This window comes from Lagopus leucura, unplaced genomic scaffold, assembly GCF_019238085.1.
Source record: "Lagopus leucura isolate 7727_CA_CO unplaced genomic scaffold, USGS_WTPT01 Super-Scaffold_806, whole genome shotgun sequence".
NCBI lineage: Eukaryota > Metazoa > Chordata > Aves > Galliformes > Phasianidae > Lagopus > Lagopus leucura.
The window spans coordinates 2,648,297-2,667,751 of record NW_024962260.1 but is presented as its reverse complement, the minus strand read 5'-3'; the positions used below and the strand labels follow the sequence as shown (position 1 = coordinate 2,667,751).

Sequence of the window (19,455 nt, the reverse complement as noted above, 5' to 3'; positions counted from 1 at the left end):
CGGAGCGCTCCGCGGCACCCTGTCGGGGCAGCAGGGGGAGGGGCTGCGGCATTAAAGCACCGCTCTAGTCGTGGGAAAAGAGTAAGTGCAGCCAAGAGTGAAACGAATGACCTCATATATTAATTCTTAAATAGAATCTGTCAATGACAAGTGGTTGAAGAGGGAGTCCCGGATTGTCACCTGTACAACAAATGCTCTACACGGTTATGACACCTATTCTGATCTGCACGTTAAGGAACAGCATTACGAGACACTGAAATACGGCTCTAAAATGTTCTCCGGGAATTGAATAGAAAATCTCTTTCCAATGCACTTTGAAGGTTCAGTCGATCTTCACTTCCACAGATTTTTCACCACGGAGCATCCAGCAAAGGGAGACGAGTGGTATCGAAGTGTACAATGTTTGGCCTTTGCAAATAAATGCAAATACATTCCTCGCACGGCAGTCATTTTGGCAATATTAGCAAGCAATATGCTTGGATAACAGATCTCCACCGGTGCAACTGCAAACTCTTCTTTGCAGGGCCACTCAGGGCCGTTCGCAGCAGCCTGCAAAGGAAGAAACAGTCTGGGCAGTCAGGCAGTCTCAACAGCCACATGCCAGCAACTTTAAAGCCACTGAGATACAGCAACTGTTGGATACTGAGCTCCAACTCAGGCGTGATGGGCAGCAGCACCTGTTCCTACTCAAAGCCTTTGACACGCTAACAGCTGCTGCTGCAGAAGTCAAGGAGAGCAGGTCTGTTTTCCCAAGCTGGCAGCAAACACAACCATCCCCCTTCTGAAATGCACACAGGGCACATCCTTGCAGCTGTCGGGACTGAGCACACATACACGTCCCCCCCTGCCCTTTCCACATCCAGTAATAACACCCCCAAGTGGCTGACTGTGATTTTGCTGAAGTAATCCCGTTCCCAAAGCTCAGGGAAAAAAAAAGAGATTTGACAAATCGTCTCACGTAACAGTATTGCTCTGAAAACCTAAAGCAACTGTGAAGGAGATCATTCTCATAATGAGTGTGCCTGGAGCAGCTGGGGCAATCCACAAGCACACGAAATTATACAAGCAAAATGCTAATCCTGCAGCAATGCCAGGCAGATTTGTGTGGATCCCAAATTAAAGTACAAGGTCTTACCTGGAAATCATTAATTAGTGAGAAGATGACGTGTTCTGAGTCACCTAGAATAACCAAGAAACAGAAGGATCAGTTTTAAGTCACCTGCAATTCAAAGCATTCCCAGTGTGTTCCCAGAAGCAAGAAAAAAGGGAAATGATCAGGACAGAAAGTGTTACAACAGCAGAGAACAGGCAGCCAAGAGAACGAGCCACGAGTCTCTCACTTCCCTACCTCGTGTGCAGTGTCAGCTACTCAGGAACTGCAAGTGACACCTCATGCAGGGAATACATGTGTGTGCTTGCTGCACTAGCAGCCTCGCTTCCTCATTCTGGGATTTGCTATGCGTGTTTTCACATGCTGGCAATGCAGTCCCCGTGTTGAACAGGTAAAACCAGACACCTTTGATCAAAACATTGCTGATAATCAATGCTAATCTACTGCATCTCTTATTCAGGCAGGTGGCCTTATCTGAAGAGTCAATAAAATAACATTTAAGTCTGTATAAATGATGGCTGTTTGGCTGCTCTGTGTTGTACAAGATGGAAATCCCTTGCTTTCAAACAGAGCTATTTAGGAAGGGAAGTGGGAGCAGATGGCCTTTAAAGGTCCCTTCCCATTCAAATGATTCTGTGAATAACCACACAGGGCAAAGCACTCAGACATGACATCAAATTCTTACCTGCAGATGGCCTTTCAAGTTGGCTGGAGTTTTATAATCCCCCTTTAAAACCTATGGAAAAAAGAGAAATAGTGATCCCTTCTTGGACAGTGACTGTACGAACATCAGCAAGTGCACATCGTTAACTGCAGCATATGCTCCAGGATACGTGAGCCAGCAAAGACCTGAGGAGCAGCTGTTCTAGCTCATGCTGGGATACTGGGACAACAGCAGGAGGTCTCTCCCTCAGTGACTGCTCACCCAAATCATCTGTGTCCTGAAATGGCTCAGCAAGCAGAGACAACAAGGAAGAACTGCAAGAGCCCAGAGCGCCCAGACCGTGACCAGCTCCAGGGTAGCTCCTCTGATCTGCCAGGTTTGTGCTGCAGCTCTCCACTCTGCACACACAACAGGGAACAGCATTTTCTGCTCCCAGAAGTGTGGCAAAGGGCACTGTGTCCAAGGGCACTGCCACAGGGTCTGCACACAGGGAATCCGACCTCAGTTTGGGGAGAACTGGTCCATCCCAAAGCATGAAAAATTCCCTCTGTCTAGTAACTGCTGCCTGTGGCTCTGCAGCTTCAGACACTTGAGTCAATATTCTAAAAAAAATTCTTCTGGTTTTGCCCGTATGCATTACAAGCATCCAGTCACATCCCTCGTGGGACTCTGGGAGTGGCTGCTGAGCAGCACACAGACTCAGCACTGCCTAAGATTTTCCTGAGGTCAGACTGGAGTTTCTAGTGCCAACGAGTTTGCAACCAGATAACATCACAACCAGTAACTCCCATGTCTGGGTTCAAGAATGGGGCTGGTCAGGGAGGGAGGGACAGGTCAGTATCTGCCACAACAGAAGAAACGAATACTGCCACAAAATCACAGGGAGCAGAATCAATCTGAGCCACACCAGACTCAAACTACTGCACGTAACTGTTGGGAAATCATCTCAGTGGAACTGAACACCCATCGTTCACAGTTTCCCAGAAGGAAGAGAGCTTTTGTTTCCCTGCTGCTTCTTTCTGACCCTGGCCAGAGCCCCTCCTGCTCTGGGGATGGCTGTGACACCCACCCTGTGCGTGTTGTTGACAACAAGTGGATCTGGGTGGCCATAGTTGGGTGGATTGGCATACGGGTCATAGCCAAGCCTGGCAAGCATGGGTGCTATGTGGGCCATGTCCTGCAGTACATCCCCTGGAATGTGTCCAATCCATTTAGATAATGCCTCCATGTTCACTGGCTTGATAACCTGGTCCGTTGATCTTTCTATCCTGGAGAAAAAAAGAAATCAAAGAAAAAAGCAAAACAAGTTGCTGTCATCTGGTTTCACAAATACACTGGGCTCAGATAGAAGTTATCTTCAGCTAGCTTAGCTGCCACCTGAACATTTTGCTTTCAATGCCTGAGACAAGCACACAGCACACGCACACTGCTCCATACCCTCTGTGCATGCAGGCACAGCTGCCAGGGCATGGTGGTGCTGCTGCTGTGTGAGGTCCCTCCAGCCCTGGGCTCAGGTCTCAGTGTGACTGCAGGGACACAGCACTGGGATCCATCCTGTGCTAGGGTGGCTGCTACCAGCCACAACCGACTACATTTTGCTAAGTCGGTCGGTCCTAAGCCTCTCTTAGAAAAGAAACAGCATGGGAAGACCAGGAGAAGGTGGGAGAAGCCAAGCACCTCCTGGAGCACTAAAACAGACTGCCAAGAGGGAGTGCTCAGGTGTGTCTCCATGGGAGAAAGCACTCCTTTTATTCTGCAACACCAGCACCAACTTTGGCAGGAATTACTGCCCACCCCTGAAAGTGATTCATCAGCAGCAAAATTGCAGAAAGGAGATCTGAGGATGGGTGGAGAAAAGAAGCATTAAAGAGCTCACGTTTCTGAGCAAGCAGTTCTTTTCAAATTAAAGATCCGAGCCACTTCTGCGCTATCAAGAGAGATGAAATAAGAGTCACTTGCTTCCTGCCTGTCAGGCTGCTCTATTGCATACACCAGCTTGCTAATATTCAAGCCCTCATTTACTCAGAAACACAAAATTGACTGCAGTAAAACTGAGTGTGCTGCTACTTCTACCTCTGAAAAGCACCCGCTGACACAAGCAAGGAACTCCTGCCCCCCAGCACACACTCACTTGGAAAGAGACACTCCGCCAGGCTTCCCTATGAGCTCCTCATGGTGCAGCACGGTGTCACTCCAGGAGATTCCCAGGAACTTCATGATGGCATGCATGGACTGCTCAGGGTGCAGCACCAGCTGCTCGTAGTAGACGGGCAGGCAGCGAGAGCGCCCGATCTCCAGGCATTGGGAGTACATCACCTCGATGGCCTTGTTCCACTTGGTCAGGCAGTCCCGGTAGCTGTTCAGGTCAAAGCCTGCGATTGTCACCTTCCGTGTGATCATGGAGTGGACCGAAGCACGGCCGTCTCGAACCATCAGGAGGAACTTGGAATTGGGAAACAGCCTGGACAGGTAGACAGAGGACTTCAAGGTGAAAGGGTCCTTGTTGCACAGATACCTGGCCGGCTCGCCGTGCTTGGCGATCACCTCCAGGATGAAGGCTTGCATGGCAGCATCCAACACCTGGTCCGTCACCCCGGCCTCGTCCAGCCGCATCTTCTCTCGCCCCGACTTGGACCAGGCCTGCCGCATGGCCAGCACGCGGGGGATGATGCGGGTCTCCTCCCCGCAGCGCACCTCTGGGTGGGCATCCAGCATGGCCCTCATCAGCGTGGTGCCGCTGCGGGGGACTCCGCCGATGAAGATGAGGGGCATCTCCTTGCTGTAACGGTACTCCACGTGGTTGGAGTCCACCATGACCAGCTCCTCATTCTCGGGTCTCATCAGCCTGTGCCTCCTCTTGCTCAGCACCTGCTGGCACTCCAGGACCTGCTGGCCGAGGTGCAGCGTCACCATCAGGGCCACCACCGAGCCCACCGCCAGCAGCACCCGCCGCATGGTGACCCGCATCCTGTCCTGCTGTGCAAGGACTGCACACCACGTCACCACGCTTCGGTTTTCAGCCAGAGTGCGTTCAACCCAGCGGGCATCTGCAAGACAGAGAGCAGCTCTGTGAGCAGGGCCGCCTGCAGCCTGGCCCCAGCAGCTCCCGCAGACGCCCACACCGTGCCGGGCTGTCGTCATCCCTTCTACCTATCAGCAGATTTCAGGCTAGGTGCCTTCTGCCCAGAATGTAATTAAAGCCCGCCTCAGAGCACACCCAAAGAGATTAGTTCTTGGCTGTTTCTGTCCCCAGAATCTCAGGTTTGTGGCCGGAGCAAAGCTCGGTGGAGTTTTCGGAGAGGAGGGGTCCTGCTCGCTCAATCACTGCACCGTGCAATTTCACCTTCTTCCATTTACTCCTTTGGATCGAGTGTGTATTAGGCAAGGGGAAAAAAAAGAAACAACAGCTTTCTTTTCACCCAGTAAGGAGTCTCTGGGGTTTGCTCCGTCCTGGACGAAGCCCAGCCTCCCAGGGCAGCTCCTGCGCGGCACGCTGCCCTCCTCCCCTCCTGCCAACCACCTGCCCCCCTCCCACATCTTCTTCAGTTTTACATACACTGCCGTAGGGGAGGGTGGAAACTGAAATAAACAGAAAAACAAAAGCAGCTCACGCACTCCTCAAGGCCTAAGTCAGAAAGAAGCAATTACCCATTAGAATGAAACAAGCTGAGAAATTATAAGGGTAACACATCAATAATAGCAACGTGTGTTGTGTTTAACACCTTTCTCCCCCAGCCTGACCTTACACGAAGCCCCCCCAGCACTGAGGCAGCGTCTGCTTGCAGGACACGGCTGCAGAAGTGCTGTTGTGCAGTGCTGTGCTGCTGCCTGCACGGCTCCCAGGAGAGCTGGCACTGCTCCCACCCCTCCTCCCCTTCCCCCCGGGTTTGTGAGTGCAGGTTTGGCAATCCTACTCCAGGGTCACAGCGGGATTTCAAGTTCTTTGTGATTACAGGGCTCGGGTGAGTGGAAGGAACGAGATGTCCGTGCGCTTTATTTCACTGACAATCAAAGAACTGCTTCAGAAAAGCTCCTTTTCCTCTCCACTCTTTTCATCAAAGAGCTCATTTAGCCAAGCGCCTTCAAGTGGGGAGCAGCCAGCAGGGCCTGCCCGGTGCCAGCCCCACGGCATACAGCCCTCCCCATTACCAGCCCATGCCAGGGCCCTTCCCACCCCAAGGTGACATGGTCACCAGCCCTCTCCCTGCAGCACACAGCCCCATGGCCAACTCCCCAACCAGCTGCTCTGTCATCCCACCAGGATCCAACGGTTTCAAATGCATGTCCACACGCTGTGTACGAGCCAAGAAGTCAAATGGTGATCTGTTTATTTCGACCGGACGCCACATGGAACAACAAACAGCACCCTGGCATTTGTCCAGCCCCAAGTCAGGCTCATTAAAAAGATGAGCACTGTCCGCTCCACCCTTCCATCTCCATCTGTCTCACTCATGTAAATGTATTCAAATGTTCACCCTAAAAATAACTGCTAGCGGCCACGCAGACCCATTGCAGCATGGCGCAGTCAGAGCGCTCAGCAAGTCAGGGCAATTGGAACCACTGCAGCCGTGCAGGAAGAAGAGAGGTTGGTGGGGAAGTGACAACAAGGCAGTGACAAACAAGGACACCAAAGTTCCTGCAGGCAGAGGGCCTTCCGTATTTACATGCTGACAGGACCTCCACAGCGACAGGGCTGCAAGCTGGGGAAGTGCAGTATTAACAGAGCACCAGCAAAGTGTGGACAGATGGATGAAACATCCATCAGTGGACTCTGGGTGCCATGGGGGAACCAGGTGCTGGGAGCTCCAGGCATGCCTTACCTGCCCCTTGCAGCTCATGGTGCTGCCAGCCAAGCTTCGTGCTGAGATGCAGATGGCCGTGAGAACACCTAGCAGGGAAGAAAAATCACAGGGTTGATTTGTTTGCTGATCACAGGCAGCCCCCACCCAGCTGGTGGGGCAAAGCTCAGCCCCACAGCAACGTTGAAGCACGTGGCTGAGATCCTCCTGGTGCTGGTTCAGGGGCAAAATCCAGCTCCAGTGCTGCAAGCGCCCACTGTCACAGCAGTTACCATCTCCATGCAGCCACAGCACTGAACCCTGAACTGCCAGCACCCATCAGATCAGCTCTGCACTGCATTAAGCAAACCTACATGCATGGAGCAACCCAGGCACCACGCTCACTGCAGGGCTCCTGCCAGTGCCCTGGTGAGGCCACAGCTGTGTCCCTGTGTGCACAGTGCTGCTCCTGCACGCATGGCCCTGTCCCAGCCCTGGAGGATGTTTTTGAGAACATTTCAAGTACAGACACTAATTGTTATTCCAGCCACCCCAGATCCTCCTCCTCTCCTGACGTCACGCAGCCCCTCTGCTTCAGCACTAATGGGAAACCAGAGGGAAACTCCACCCAGCACCAACGCTGCAATGGAGCAGAGCTCATCTGCAGCACATGCATCACCTTTCATCCTCACAACACTTTCTGCTCCTTTCCTTCAGCCACAAGATCTACCCTGGACAAGGCTGCAGGGCGCTGAGCAGCACCCACACACATCTCAGAGCTCCGTGGTGCAGTGGTTTAACAGCTGCCTTGCTCCGGAAACTCCTCCAGCTCTCACCCTCACAAACACAATGTGCACACACACACACACATACAGACTTGCAGACTTCCTTCCTGCTGCAGCACAGGGCCATGCTGTGCCATCGCCTGGTCACAGCAGCGTCTGGCCACAGGCAGCACCCAGTCTGCAACACAGCACTGCCTCTGGCCCATTCTTCAAAGCAGAGAAGCATTGCAAACTATTGCAAACAAGCGACAGAACCAGTAAGAAGCATGATGTGATGCTAAATTAATTTTGCTTTACACCATTCCCAGAAATAGATGCTAGTGACTTCCTGAAATGACAGAGGTGTGGCATGGAAAGTTTTAGCTCAGATCCTTGGGCTTAATGAGGGATGAGGAAATATGAACATCTTCACGGAGGAACAGCAGTAACTGTGGCCAGCAAGATGCCGATGGACCTCATGTGCATCTTTCTACAGCAGCAATGCTGATCCTGCAGCACTTGGGGCTGCAGTACCTGGCAGCACCCAGCAGCACGCAGCAGCACCCAGGGGTGCAGCCCCAGGACAGCACTGCAGGAGGGGAGCAGGGAGCCAGGGGTAGAGCAGGGCCCACATCATGAAACTGTTCTGCTCAAGGGCACCAATGGCATTCAGAGGAAAACACAAACAGTCGCTTTCAGGGCCCCACGTGACAAGAGCAGCACCACACAGAGTGGAGCATTTTTGCTGATTCAAACTAAAGATGTGATGCGGGCCACAAAGCCAGACACAGTAACAGGAACCAGAAGCCAACCCTGGTACAAACACATGGATTTTAGACTACTTGTGGGTCACGAGGGCCTTTGAAAATCCCCAAATAGACCAAGCAGCGCTGCGGTTCACATTTGCAGCAGCAGCACCACCCGAAGTGACAGAGCCACTGAAAGGCAGCACCAACGCCAGCAACCTGCAGCCAGCTTGTCCAGGAGGAGGAAAGGCCCTGATGTGCCATATGCTACCCTTTTGCCTCTGTTCCCATGTCCTGGTGGCAGCCCTCTGCGTGCCTATGCACAAATGGAGCAGAACAAAAGACTCACCACGAGTGTGGGTGGTCAGAGCGTGCCATGCAACAGGGAGAAAAAAAACATCAAAGGTACTGCTAGAAAAAACACTCCCCATCTTCAAAACAGTATTTCCAAATCCACATGCCAAAGCATAAGTGTTAATGAGCTCCATTCCCGCATGCACAAAGATCATGGCTTTGCAAAGTAAAGGTTGTTTCTGCAAGAGAAACCCCAAAACCTCAAATTTGCTTAGGAAACATAATCAAAATATTTTATTTCCCAGTGATGCAACACTAGAGATATTCCTGCCCCAAAGGCACTGCTGAGCACAGGCTCAGGGCATGGCGGTGGCACCATAAAGCAGCAGGGCATGGGAGTTCACTCATACAGACAAGCTCTTTGGCAGATGCTCCAACCTCCTGGGATGCACACACAGCAGCCTGCTGTCTGCAATGCACAGGGATGGGAGGGTGAGAGCAGGTACCCTATAAGTGCCCTGGGGGAAAGCAGGGGCAGAGCAGCGTGCTTCTGGGCAGGGAGCAAAAACCTACATGGAGTGCCCTGCACTGAGAATCATGCACTGCCTCGTGCACACTGCAGCACTGCATGCACTGAGCGCTCTGCAGCGAGCATCCTGCACTGGGTGCCATGCACCGAGCACCCTGCACCACTGCCTTGTGCACACTGCTCTAAGTGCATCCTGCACTAAGCAGCCTGCACTGAGCATCCTGTGCTGAGCATCCTGTGCTGAGTGCAATGCACTGAGCATCCTGTGCTGAGTGCCACATCAGACTGCCCTGCAATGGGTGCCTGAGCACCCCGCACTGAGCGCCATGCACCGAGTGCCCTGCACCACCACCTCGTTCACGCTGCTCACCGAGTGCCACATCCTGAACACCTCGCACTGAGCACCCTGTACCGAGTGCCCTGCACTGAGCACCGCGCACTGTGCGCCCGGCACCACCCCGTGCACCCTGCACCGAGCACCGTGCACCGCGCTCTATGCACTCAGCATCCTGCACCGTGTGCCCCCGCATCACCCCGAGCACACCGCTCACCGTGCATCCCGCACCGAGTGCCATACACTGAGCACCGCGCTCTGAGCGCCACGCACCACCCCGCGCACGCCGCTCACCGCGCGCACTGTGCACAGCGCTCCCCGCACCGCCCGTCCCCGCTCCCACCTGCGGCTGTCGCTGCGGTTCCGGTGCCACCGCTCGGACCGGGCCGGGCCGCGCTCCCCGGGTCCGCCGCCGGCGCGGAACGGAGCGGCGCTGAGATACGGCGACGTCACGCGCAGAGGGGCCGGGATCCCCGCACCGCCCGCCGCCCCACCGCGCATGCGTCCCCTGGCGTGCACGCGTGTGGCCGCCTTGCGCGTGCACGGTGCGAGCGACTGGACGTGCGCGCGGGTTGTGCAAACGGCACTCGGGGAACGGCGCGTGCATGCTGCCGAGGCCACGGCTGCAGCGCTGCACTGGTTGCGCGCCCGTCCCGTCCGTGTGCTGCGTGCACAAATCTTGCGGTCAGGGTAGTGTTGCATGCACGGCTCCAGGCAGTGCTGCGGGCACGGTGCCCAACAGAGGGGTGGGGGAAAGCAGGGGCTGCCCCTGGGGGGGAAGGGGGTCTCGCTTTGAGGTTTGCAAGGAGGGAATGGAAGACGAGCCCGAGCGGAATGGGAGCAAAGGGAAACGAGGCGACGGAGCGCGCTCTGGAACGCACGCAGCAGGCAGCTCCATCGTCTGATTTTTTTTTTTAATTTGCCTCACAACGTCGAGTACACGCGGCGGCGGCGGTGGCGCGGTCGGTAGACACGGATAGTGCAGGGGGAGCGCGGGGCGGGCGCGGGGCCGCGCTCAGTTGGAGGGCGCCTCGGGGGTGACAAAGGTGCCCTTCTGGTCCCACTGCATGTCCCGGATGCGGCGGATGGACTGGATCTGGGGCTGGAAGGCGCACCACTCGTTCCAGTGCCTGAAGTCCCCGGTCTCAAAGAGGTACTGGTAGCCGCGGTACCCGGGGTACTGATACCCGACCCAGCTGCGGGGAGAGCAGACGGAGCACTCAGTGCCGTGCCCAAACCCACCTTCTCCCTCCCCGCCCCACCCCCCACTGCAGCCCCAGCTTACGTTCCGCTGGGCACCTTCACGCTGCCCACACGGTCGCAAAAGCCATAAGCCCAGAGGCTGGGCACGTCGTCCTCCTGGATGTCCATCTTGTTGCCCTTGAAGTCAGCAGACTCGTACAGGGAGATCTTGTGGTCCTCGGCCTCCTGGGGGGGACAGCGGCGTTGGGATGGGCGGATGGTGCCCGCAGCACGTGGGGTGCTGAGCACTCACCATTCGGATGGGACGCATGGACATGAAGCAGTCGCTGCGGTAGCTGCTGGACCAGGTGTCCCAACGTGGGTACTCGCCCTTCTCCAGGATGAACATCTCCCCGCGCATGTTGGCTTGTTCATAGGCCACCCAGCTGGGGATGGGCAGGGTATGGCACATCAGGAGCCCTGCAGCACTACAGGCACTGCCTGAAGTGCAGCTCTGCTGCAAGGCCCCGGGCTGGCACGTTGTGTGCCGCGCTCATCCCTGTGCTCCCAGTGCGTTTGTTCCACTTTACGTCATGGAGCACAGGACCAATGTTCCCAAACAACCCGCTGCACTGTGCACCTTCAGTGTCACCCAAGCTCAGGGCTCAGTGCTCACACAGTGGCAATGCCACCTTTTTGGCCACCTTGTGGCAGCCAGCACCAGAGGATTCCCGCATTCACTGCTGGATGTTTTCTTCCAACATGGAGCTATTGCTGCAGGGATTTTCCTGATGGCAGCAGACAGATCAGAGTGCTGTGGGCACTCCAACCTTACACTTGGCTGATTTTACTTTTGTCTTTCCCTGAGCAAAAGCTTTGGGTGCAGTTCCACCAGTGGCTGTCCAGCAGACCCTGAGGGTTTGGGACCTGTCCCCCATTGACCTTGTGTTCCCAAGTTTCTACCCTTACTAATGCTTCCCAGGCCTCATCCCACCTCCCCAGTGCTGCTTTGGCCCCATTCCCTGCCTGGCTCTGGCCCAGGGTTGCTGGGTCCCCACTGGATCCCCACTGTGTCACTCACGGTCCAGAGCTGACGATGACACTGCGCACTCTGTCAAACCCACAGTCTGCCAGGTTCAGGCACTCACTGGTGAACTCCATCTGCCTGCCCTGGAAATTCTCCTGCTCGAAGATGACAATCTGTGGGAGAGCAAAGGAATCAGGCCATGAACTGCTGCTGTCCATCTCCCTGACACTTTGTCTTTCCGCTTGGGGACACGTAGGCTTACCCTGAAAGCTTCCGTGGAGGGCTCTTCCCCTTTGCTGTTGGTGACAGGAGTGGGGTCGGAGGATGGAGCTGGTGCCGGGGCTGCCTTCTCCTTGTCCTCTGCAGCCTGGCCAGGAGCAGTGGTTTTTGTGGTCTCAGACATCGCGGTGGTCAGCTCGGGTCTGGAGACAGAGGTGCGGGGGGGCTCAGTGGGGACAAGGTCCCAGTGGCGGTGCTATTGGGGTGGGGGTGAGGAGCTTCCCATGGCGCACAGGACATGGGTCCTGCCTTGGCCACAAGAGGTGCCAGCTGCCCACAATCCCCAGGAGAGCCCTGAGCGTGGCCCCATCACTGGGGGTACCCGGAGCTCCCTGAGGCCATCCCACACAGGCGTGCCTGGGAGCACAGCAGGCAGCGGTACAGCCCTGGGGCCACCGATGGGTAGTGGGGTGGGAGGAGACAGCCCTGCTTTGGCTTGACCTGCAGTGGGCACCCCACTGGTGGCACCACAATAGGGGATCCCAGGGGGAGTGGGACCCTCCTTGCACCCCCCAGTACCGTGCTGGTTCAGGGTGCTCCAGGAATGGTGGGCACAGCGTGGGCACAGCCAAAAACCCGCGTTTTCCTCTCCCCCCCTTGGGACTGGCTGGAGCAAGTGCCACCGCCCGGGGACTTTCTCCTCTTACCTGGGCAGCTGCTGCTTCTTGTTGGAGGGAGCAGGCTTGTGTTTCGGGGTGCAGCGGGGCCCCCACTTTATAGCCTGGCAAGGGCAGAGCGCAGGCGGGTACACAATGGAAGTGCCAGCTCATCAGTGTCTGTGCGGCCGCCCAGTCATCACATCCTGCAAAGCTCTGGGCGAGCTGGAAGCCTCTCCCCGGCCCTGTGCCCAGCCGCTGAACCCAGCACTTTCCTTTATCCAGCGGCACAACAGAAGACCTGACCGCGCCACTTTGCCACACGCCGACACCACGGCCCCGCACAGAGCATATATACCCCTGGAGCCCACCAGCACCTGGCTCCAGCACTGCTGCTGCTGCTGGGCATGGTACTCCAGCCCTGTGGCTGCCCCCAAGCCCAGCCCATGGGACCAGGGCTCCCAGCCCCATCTCTCTGGCCCTGCAGGTTTCTGTCCCGGCACCTTGGGCGTAACCAGCTGTGCACTGAGCAGCCTGACCCTCTGCTTCCTCATTTTCCCCCTGAGCACTACATGTCTTGCTTTAAACATCCCTCCATACCTACACAGACCATCTATGGCCTTGGGCAGCTCCAAGGAAGCAAGTTGCGAGAATGCAAGACTGTAAAAAAGAATGCAAGATTGTGAAATGCTTTGAGTATTGCTTTTGTGTTTGCTTTTTAATTTTTTTTCCACAAGTGATGTGTGGTGAAAGCAGGCATTTTATGGTATGTCTTAGTCCATAAAAGCAGCATTCTCCTCTAAGGATGCCACAGCTGGCAGCCCCTGCTCTCTGTGCCCACTGTGTCCATCTCCACTTGACCGCCAGTTTTCAGCACACTGAACACGTGCTATGCTCATTTGTACCATTCCTTGTTCTCCTCTAAATGAGCTGCATGGGAGCAAATCCCACCTCAGTGCAGCAGTGCTGTGTCAGCTGCTGGGAGGCAGGCAGAGGGGGTGAGGGGGGGGGGCACCTGGGGGCACTCTGCCAGCAGCTGCTCTTCTGTGCCTGCTGGGAGCCTGCAGCCCCATCAAACACTCAGCAGCATCAGTTTGGGCTTTCCAGCACGGACAAAATAAATCACCCATAGCCCTCATTCAGAAGCTGCTGCTTTCGTTCCCCTCGAGGGCAAAGTGTTAATTCATAGTGGTGCAATTTCAGCAGCACCACCCGGGATGTTTCCCAAAATACCAAACAAAAAGCACTCATCGATCTCTTCTTCTCTCCTTATCGACCATGCTGTCCCCTGTGGCACTGCTGGATGTGTTGCATTGCTGCTGCTCTGAGCTCACCCCAGGGTCCACTTCCTTACTGTCATGGTGGGCAGTTTTCATGACTCTTGGTTTTCAATTTGCATTCATTTTCGTGGTTGTTAGACACCTTTCTATTTTAAGCTGCATTTCTTCCTCTTAGAGCCAGGTGTTTTCTTAACCACGCCGCTGTGCTGGTGGCTCCTGAGTGCTGATATCCAGCCTCCACCACCCCGCAGATCCAACTCCTTTTGTCCTTCTCCTGGTTTCCTTCCCAACTTGCAGCCATAGGGGTGCTCCTGCAGCTCTAGGGGTGTTCTCTCCCCACTGCTGCCCCAGGATTATGCAGTAGGAGGGGGTCACTATGAGCAAAAGCAGAAGGTATTTAGGTACAGTGTAGATTCTGTGGGCTCTTCCCAGGTCCCTGAGCACAGAGATAGAATCCATAAATCTTCATCTGCACCACTAGGCCCCTATAATGCCTTTGCAAATCGGCCCCTGGCTTTGCCATGCTACTGTTCCCTGCTCTGTGCTCTGTTCCTGGGGCAGGTGGAGGGCACAGCTGGGGGGCATGCACAGACCCTGGGTCATGTCACAGCCCATGCCTGGTGTGCTGGGAGCAGAGCTGCGGTGTCGCCGAGCCCATTGCTCCCCCACGGCATTGCCTTTGTTCTGCCAGTCCCTCCTCCTGCCATGTGCTGAGTTAGGGCTTTCTGTAATGCTCTCCTGCCCTGTCTCTATCTGGAGGCTATAAAAGCTCTGCTGGAGAGCTGCTGGCCACGCCACCTCCGGGCTCAGCACTCGTCCCCAGTAAGCACAGAAGGAGAGCAGTGCGGACCCCCAGCCTCCCCCTGTCCACCAGGGCACAGCTCCTGTCCTCCTGTCCTCCTACGCAGAGCCGTGATGATCCAGCGCCGCAGGCCGTCCTCCGGCCTCTGGAAGGTGCAGGAAGCAAAGGAAGGCTGGGAACGTAGCCCTGGCCCCACAGACAGCTGGCAGCAGGGCACCCACGGAGCCCTGATCCATCCCTGCTCCCCAGATCGTGGTGTGGGACGAGCCCTTCTTCCAGGGCAAGCGGCACGAGTTCACCACCGAATGCTACAGCACGCCGGAGCGCGGCTTCAGCACCGTGCGCTCCTTCAGGATCGAGAGTGGGGCGTGAGTGAGGGGCCGGGGGATCCCGTGGGGCTGGGGGTCCCAAGGCACTCACCCTTGGCTCCCGCAGCTGGGTGGGCTTCGAGCACTGCGGCTTCCAGGGACAGCAGTTCGTGTTGGAGCGTGGTGAGTATCCGTGCTGGGAGGCGTGGAGTGGCAGCAACGCCTACCACGTGGACAGGATGAGCTCCTTCCGCCCCATCACCTGTGCTGTGAGTAGCACCCAGTGCAGTGACATGCCCAGACCCCGTGCTGTCCCCAACCATGGTGATGCGTAGCCGTGCCAATGCTGTGCATCTCGGTGCAGGAGCACGGGCGCAGCCAGCTGCTGCTGTTTGAGCAGGAGAACTTCCAGGGCAGGAGGGGGGAGCTGAGCGACGACTGCCCCTCGCTGCCCGAGCTGGGCTGGGATGGCAGTGCCGTGGGCTCCTTCCTCGTCTGCTCCGGCGCGTGAGTAGTGAGGCAGGGCTGGTGGCACTCTGCTGGGACCTCTGGCAGTGCCACCACCCTGAGACGTGCTCCTTCTGCTCCGTTTGTGGCCAGGTGGGTCTGCTCACAGTACCCCGGGTACAGGGGCTTCCAGTACCTCCTGGAGAGTGACAGCCATGCCGGCGAGTACAAGCACGTTCGGGAGTGGGGCTCCCATGCACAGACGGGCCAGGTGCAGTCCATCCGCAGGGTCCAGCAGTGACTGCCAGCTCCGCACTTGCAGGCACCCCCCAGACTGTGCTGCGAAGGTGGCAAAGCTCAATAAAAGCTCCATTGTCCAACATGGTGTGTTTACACTTGGAGGGGTATGTGGGCTGGGAGCGGCAATGGGGTGCCTCAGGGGTGCCCATGTCCCCACCACTGCCAGGGGACTTGAACCAGCACCGTGGCTCCAACCAGGCAGGAAAGGATACCGTGCTGCCTGAGCCCTGCTCAGGAGGAATTAGGAGCTGCAAGGTCTGGCAGGCCACAGCTGCAAGCTCTGCCCCCATCTTCATGCCTATACACAACTCGTCACCCATGCACACCTTCCTCCATACCTTTGCACGTATGCAAACATCCACGCACACCCCTGTGCACTCATGTCTGCATCCCCACACCTGTGTATGCGCCCCTATAGCCATGGCAAAACCCTGCACCACCTGTGCACTCGTGCCTGTGCCCATACACACTCCTCTGCATTAATGCACCACCCCTGCGGCCATGTGCAGTGTGCAGCCCTGCAGCATGGCAGTGAGTGCCCAGAGAGGAACCACAGGGCAAGGCTTCTCCTGCTGGCCCTGTTCAGTGCTGCAGGAGATGGAGGAAGCAGGTTGCTGGTGGGGGCTGCTGAGACAACATGTTCTTTGTCTTGTGGGAAAACAGCAGTGAGCTGAAGCTGGCAATGTGATGGGGGAAAAATAATGGTTCAGAAATATTTCTCATTTCAGAAGAGCTCTGGAGAAAATAAGGTTTGATGGCATTAAGATGTCCCTTTTCTGGCATTTGCAAGAGAAAGACCACAGTGGAGACAATGCTTCCCTGGGAAGGGATCCTCCTCAAAGGACATAATAATTAAAAATACTGAATAGAAGGAGAAGCAGACAGTGTGGGAAGGGCTGAGCGAAATCCTCCTGCTGCCCCAGAACAGCTGTGGCAGCACAGCCTCCACAGCTCCCATCCGATGTGCATGGAGCTGGGCAGTGCACCTACATGTGGAGTGATGCCACTGGGGACAGTGGGATGGCCGGGCACTGCCCTTGGGTGCCTGCACATGATGCACTGTGGCACGGTGACACCCCAACACCGCAGCACCCACAGCTGTTACGCTCTCCCCAAGCAGCAGCCATTGCTCTTAGCCCCCTCCTGCTCCAACCCCCACCCATCACTTGGGGCCAAGGGGAGGGGGGGAGGGAGAGATGTTGCCTGGGCCGCATCTCCAACATTAACATTTCATGGGCGCTGCAGCATCCTCCTGCATGTAGGTAGGGCTGCGGGGCCGGCAGGGGCTGCGGGGGAGGAGTTTGCATGGCAATATCTTGCACAGGGAATCTCTCTGGAAAGCTCCAGCACAAAGGAGCTGTACAGCGGCCAAGAGAGCACGCAGACCACGGTCCCCAAGCCGGCTGCCACCTGGAAGCCAGGTAATGCTGCCCTTCCTTTTCCCTCTGCTGTTTCCTAATGGGAACATGGCTTTTCTCCAGGCCCAGGGTTTTGGGGCATTGGGTGCAGCCCTGGGAGCCCCCCGGTTCCATGCCCACAGCCCCGCACTGAGTACCAGCACCAATACTGATGGATGCACCGCTTGTTCGTGTTGTTTTTCAGAATCCTCATCAAGAATAGGGCTCGAGACAGGTAAATGGATTCTTGCCTCATTTTCAGTGCTCCTGGAAAGGAAGCAGGCAAAATGCTGGTTTGCTTCTTTGTCTTGAAACCACCATTTTCCTCCAGGCCTGGTGATGTTAGGTGGGGGTTTTAGAGGAGAGAGGCTGAGGGTAGCTCTTCCCTCTGTAAAGAGTTAATGTGACAGCTGCCGCCGGGCTCCTTTTGGGGAGCCATTTTCTCTCCCTCATTGTTCCACCGCCTTTGTGTGCACGTCCATCTCATCCGGGGAGCCAGGAAGAATGAGACCCCAACGCCCTGGGGACCCTTCCCCATTACAGCTCTGCTTCAGAAAGCAGCGGCAGAGCGGTGCGGGCACAGAGGGTGGCAGTGGGGTGGGGGACAGTGGGGGGGGGGGGGGGGTGGAGGGGGGGGGGGGGGGGGGGGTTAGACTGGAGCCACTGCTGCGGGCGGAGGGAGGAGGGATCATCCCACCGAGCAGCAACAATGAACCTCGGGCAGCAAACGGCAGCTGCTCGGCAGCTGAAGTGCGCAGTCATCGCAGAGCGGCCCCGCTGGGGCTTGGGGCCATTGTTGCTTTTCCCACATTGGCCCCACGCTGCTTGTTCCCAGCGGGACGCAGCCAGGTGGGGATGTCTGCCTCTGTTACAGCCCATGAGCAGAGAGGTGCGGGCACAGCAGTGGGTCTGAGGGCACTGCAGGGACCTCACTGCATGGCAGTGCCACGCTCCGCTGAGGCAGTGCTGCGATGGGGACCTCGGTGCTGATCCGACAGCATGGTGCTGCTCCTTGCTCTCTTGCTGCGTTGCTTGCTTTCTTTTGCAGCTGCTAATGACTGACCTGAGGTCTGTTCACACACAGTCCCCTGCGCAGCCCTCGCAGAGGAACAGCCGGACGGGATGGGGGACGCTGCACGGTGCCCACGTAGCCAGATTGCACAGGTAGGACCCCTGTGGATCAGGTGGGCATCCCTTGGTATTACCCAGCCCTGTGCTCACCCCGTAGTCTGAGAGCTGGCACAGGTCTGTGCAGCCAGGTTGTGCTGCTTGCACTCGGGGCTGCTCCTTCTGCACCTGGAGCAAAGCTGCTCTCCCTGGGGTCCATGGGTCACACCATAAGGCTGCGTGACCAGGGGCTGCTCCAAGAGGTGTGTGGCAGTGAGATGGGGTCTGCTCATAGGTGCTCACAGCATCTCTGCTTCCCAGAACCACCAGCCCCATGGCTCTGCCACAGCTCTCACCCGAGGGCACCGGGGCACAGGGACGTGACAGCCACCTGCACATGGACACTGGAGCTGCTGGCCCCAGCGAAGCCACCTGATGCCAGCCCGGCTGCTGTGGGAACAAGGCTGAAGAGATGGTGGTGGCAGTGCCTGAGGACATGGGACTGCCTTCACATGGTTCTTCCAGGTGCTGGGGTCCTCTTCTTCCTGCAAACACTCTGGTACCAATGAGGCGGTCCCCTCCTTGGAGTCCATTTCTCGTCCTCATGGTGCCAGGGCTGCACATTGCAGGGCGTACTCAGGCTCTGTGTGCCTTACCAGCACGGTGACAGCAGCAGATCCCCACCAAGCGTTTCATCTGGAGGGCTGCATTGCGCTGACCCATCCCCTGACACCTTCCCATATCCCATAACCCAGTGGCAAAGCCCAAAAACATCTCCTGCTCTCCAAAGCCATGCTGCCTTGCGCGGGGACTAACCGTGCCCAGCTGTGCATGCGTGTGCTCTGCTCCTTTCCAGCACTAACCAGGCCCCCCAGGCACCGTGTGCCCCTTGTGATCACTAACCCACTAACACACCCTCGCATGCCCTACTAACAGCCCCGCTCTCACTAACAGCCCACAGGCCTTAAAGGGGAACGGAAAAGCTGGGTAAGTACGGGGCTGTGCGGGGCAGTATGGGGCTGGAGAAGCCAGGCAGCATGTGGGGCAGGCAGGACAGGATGGGCAGCTCCTCTGTATGTCCCCTGCATGGGGCTGGTCTCTGCAGCAGTGGGGCTGCGATGCCAAGAGTGCTGCATATGGTTCTGCTGCTGACTGGGAGCCCAAAATGGTTTTATCAGCAGAAGCTTTTCAGTTCCTTTTTAAGCCAGTGGATCTCTCTGTTACTAACACATTCCTGAACTGAATTAAACAAACTAATGGTTGCTACTTTTCTCTTCATTTCTCTTCTAGTGTATATGTTCTCCAAGTGCGACTGACAATGCCATGCTTCTCTTTACTAACAGCCTACATTAACCTCTCTTTACTTGTTTCTCTATTGCCTCTAACAGTTCTTTGCACTTCAACTTTCCAGTGCTGTTGGCCATGACAGATGAGCAGTGGTCCCTACACACCCAGTGACCCACAGCTGCTGACCCCACACTGCCAGTGGGTGCAGCACAAAGGGAGAGGC

The 19,455-nt window shown here is 56.4% G+C and overlaps 2 protein-coding genes across 6 annotated transcripts; one reads left to right on the top strand and one right to left on the bottom strand.

Moving 5' to 3' along the window:
* Nucleotides 1-98: 98 nt before the first annotated feature.
* On the bottom strand, nucleotides 99-16,540 carry LOC122176761 (beta-crystallin B1). Of its 5 annotated transcripts, XM_042865616.1 has the most exons (11): nucleotides 12,356-13,234; nucleotides 11,692-11,851; nucleotides 11,484-11,602; nucleotides 10,716-10,848; nucleotides 10,506-10,648; nucleotides 6,596-6,663; nucleotides 3,907-4,822; nucleotides 2,845-3,043; nucleotides 1,797-1,847; nucleotides 1,136-1,179; nucleotides 99-549 (listed from the first exon to the last, which is right to left on the bottom strand). In XM_042865616.1, the coding sequence occupies exons 2-10, from the start codon at nucleotides 11,830-11,832 to the stop codon at nucleotides 1,150-1,152; spliced, it is 1,800 nt and encodes a 599-aa protein (XP_042721550.1). In that variant the 5' UTR covers nucleotides 11,833-11,851; nucleotides 12,356-13,234; the 3' UTR covers nucleotides 99-549; nucleotides 1,136-1,149. The 5 variants fall into 5 exon arrangements, with proteins under 5 accessions (XP_042721550.1, XP_042721549.1, XP_042721552.1 ...); XM_042865615.1 differs by having other exon boundaries at nucleotides 11,692-13,234; XM_042865618.1 differs by lacking the exons at nucleotides 10,506-10,648; nucleotides 10,716-10,848; nucleotides 11,484-11,602; nucleotides 11,692-11,851; nucleotides 12,356-13,234 and adding an exon at nucleotides 9,564-9,627.
* On the top strand, nucleotides 14,500-15,442 carry CRYBA4 (crystallin beta A4). Its single transcript, XM_042865888.1, has 5 exons — nucleotides 14,500-14,538; nucleotides 14,636-14,754; nucleotides 14,822-14,963; nucleotides 15,059-15,201; nucleotides 15,295-15,442. Exons 1-5 carry the CDS (start codon nucleotides 14,500-14,502, stop codon nucleotides 15,440-15,442), a joined length of 591 nt encoding a protein of 196 aa, XP_042721822.1.
* Nucleotides 16,541-19,455: the final 2,915 nt, after the last annotated feature.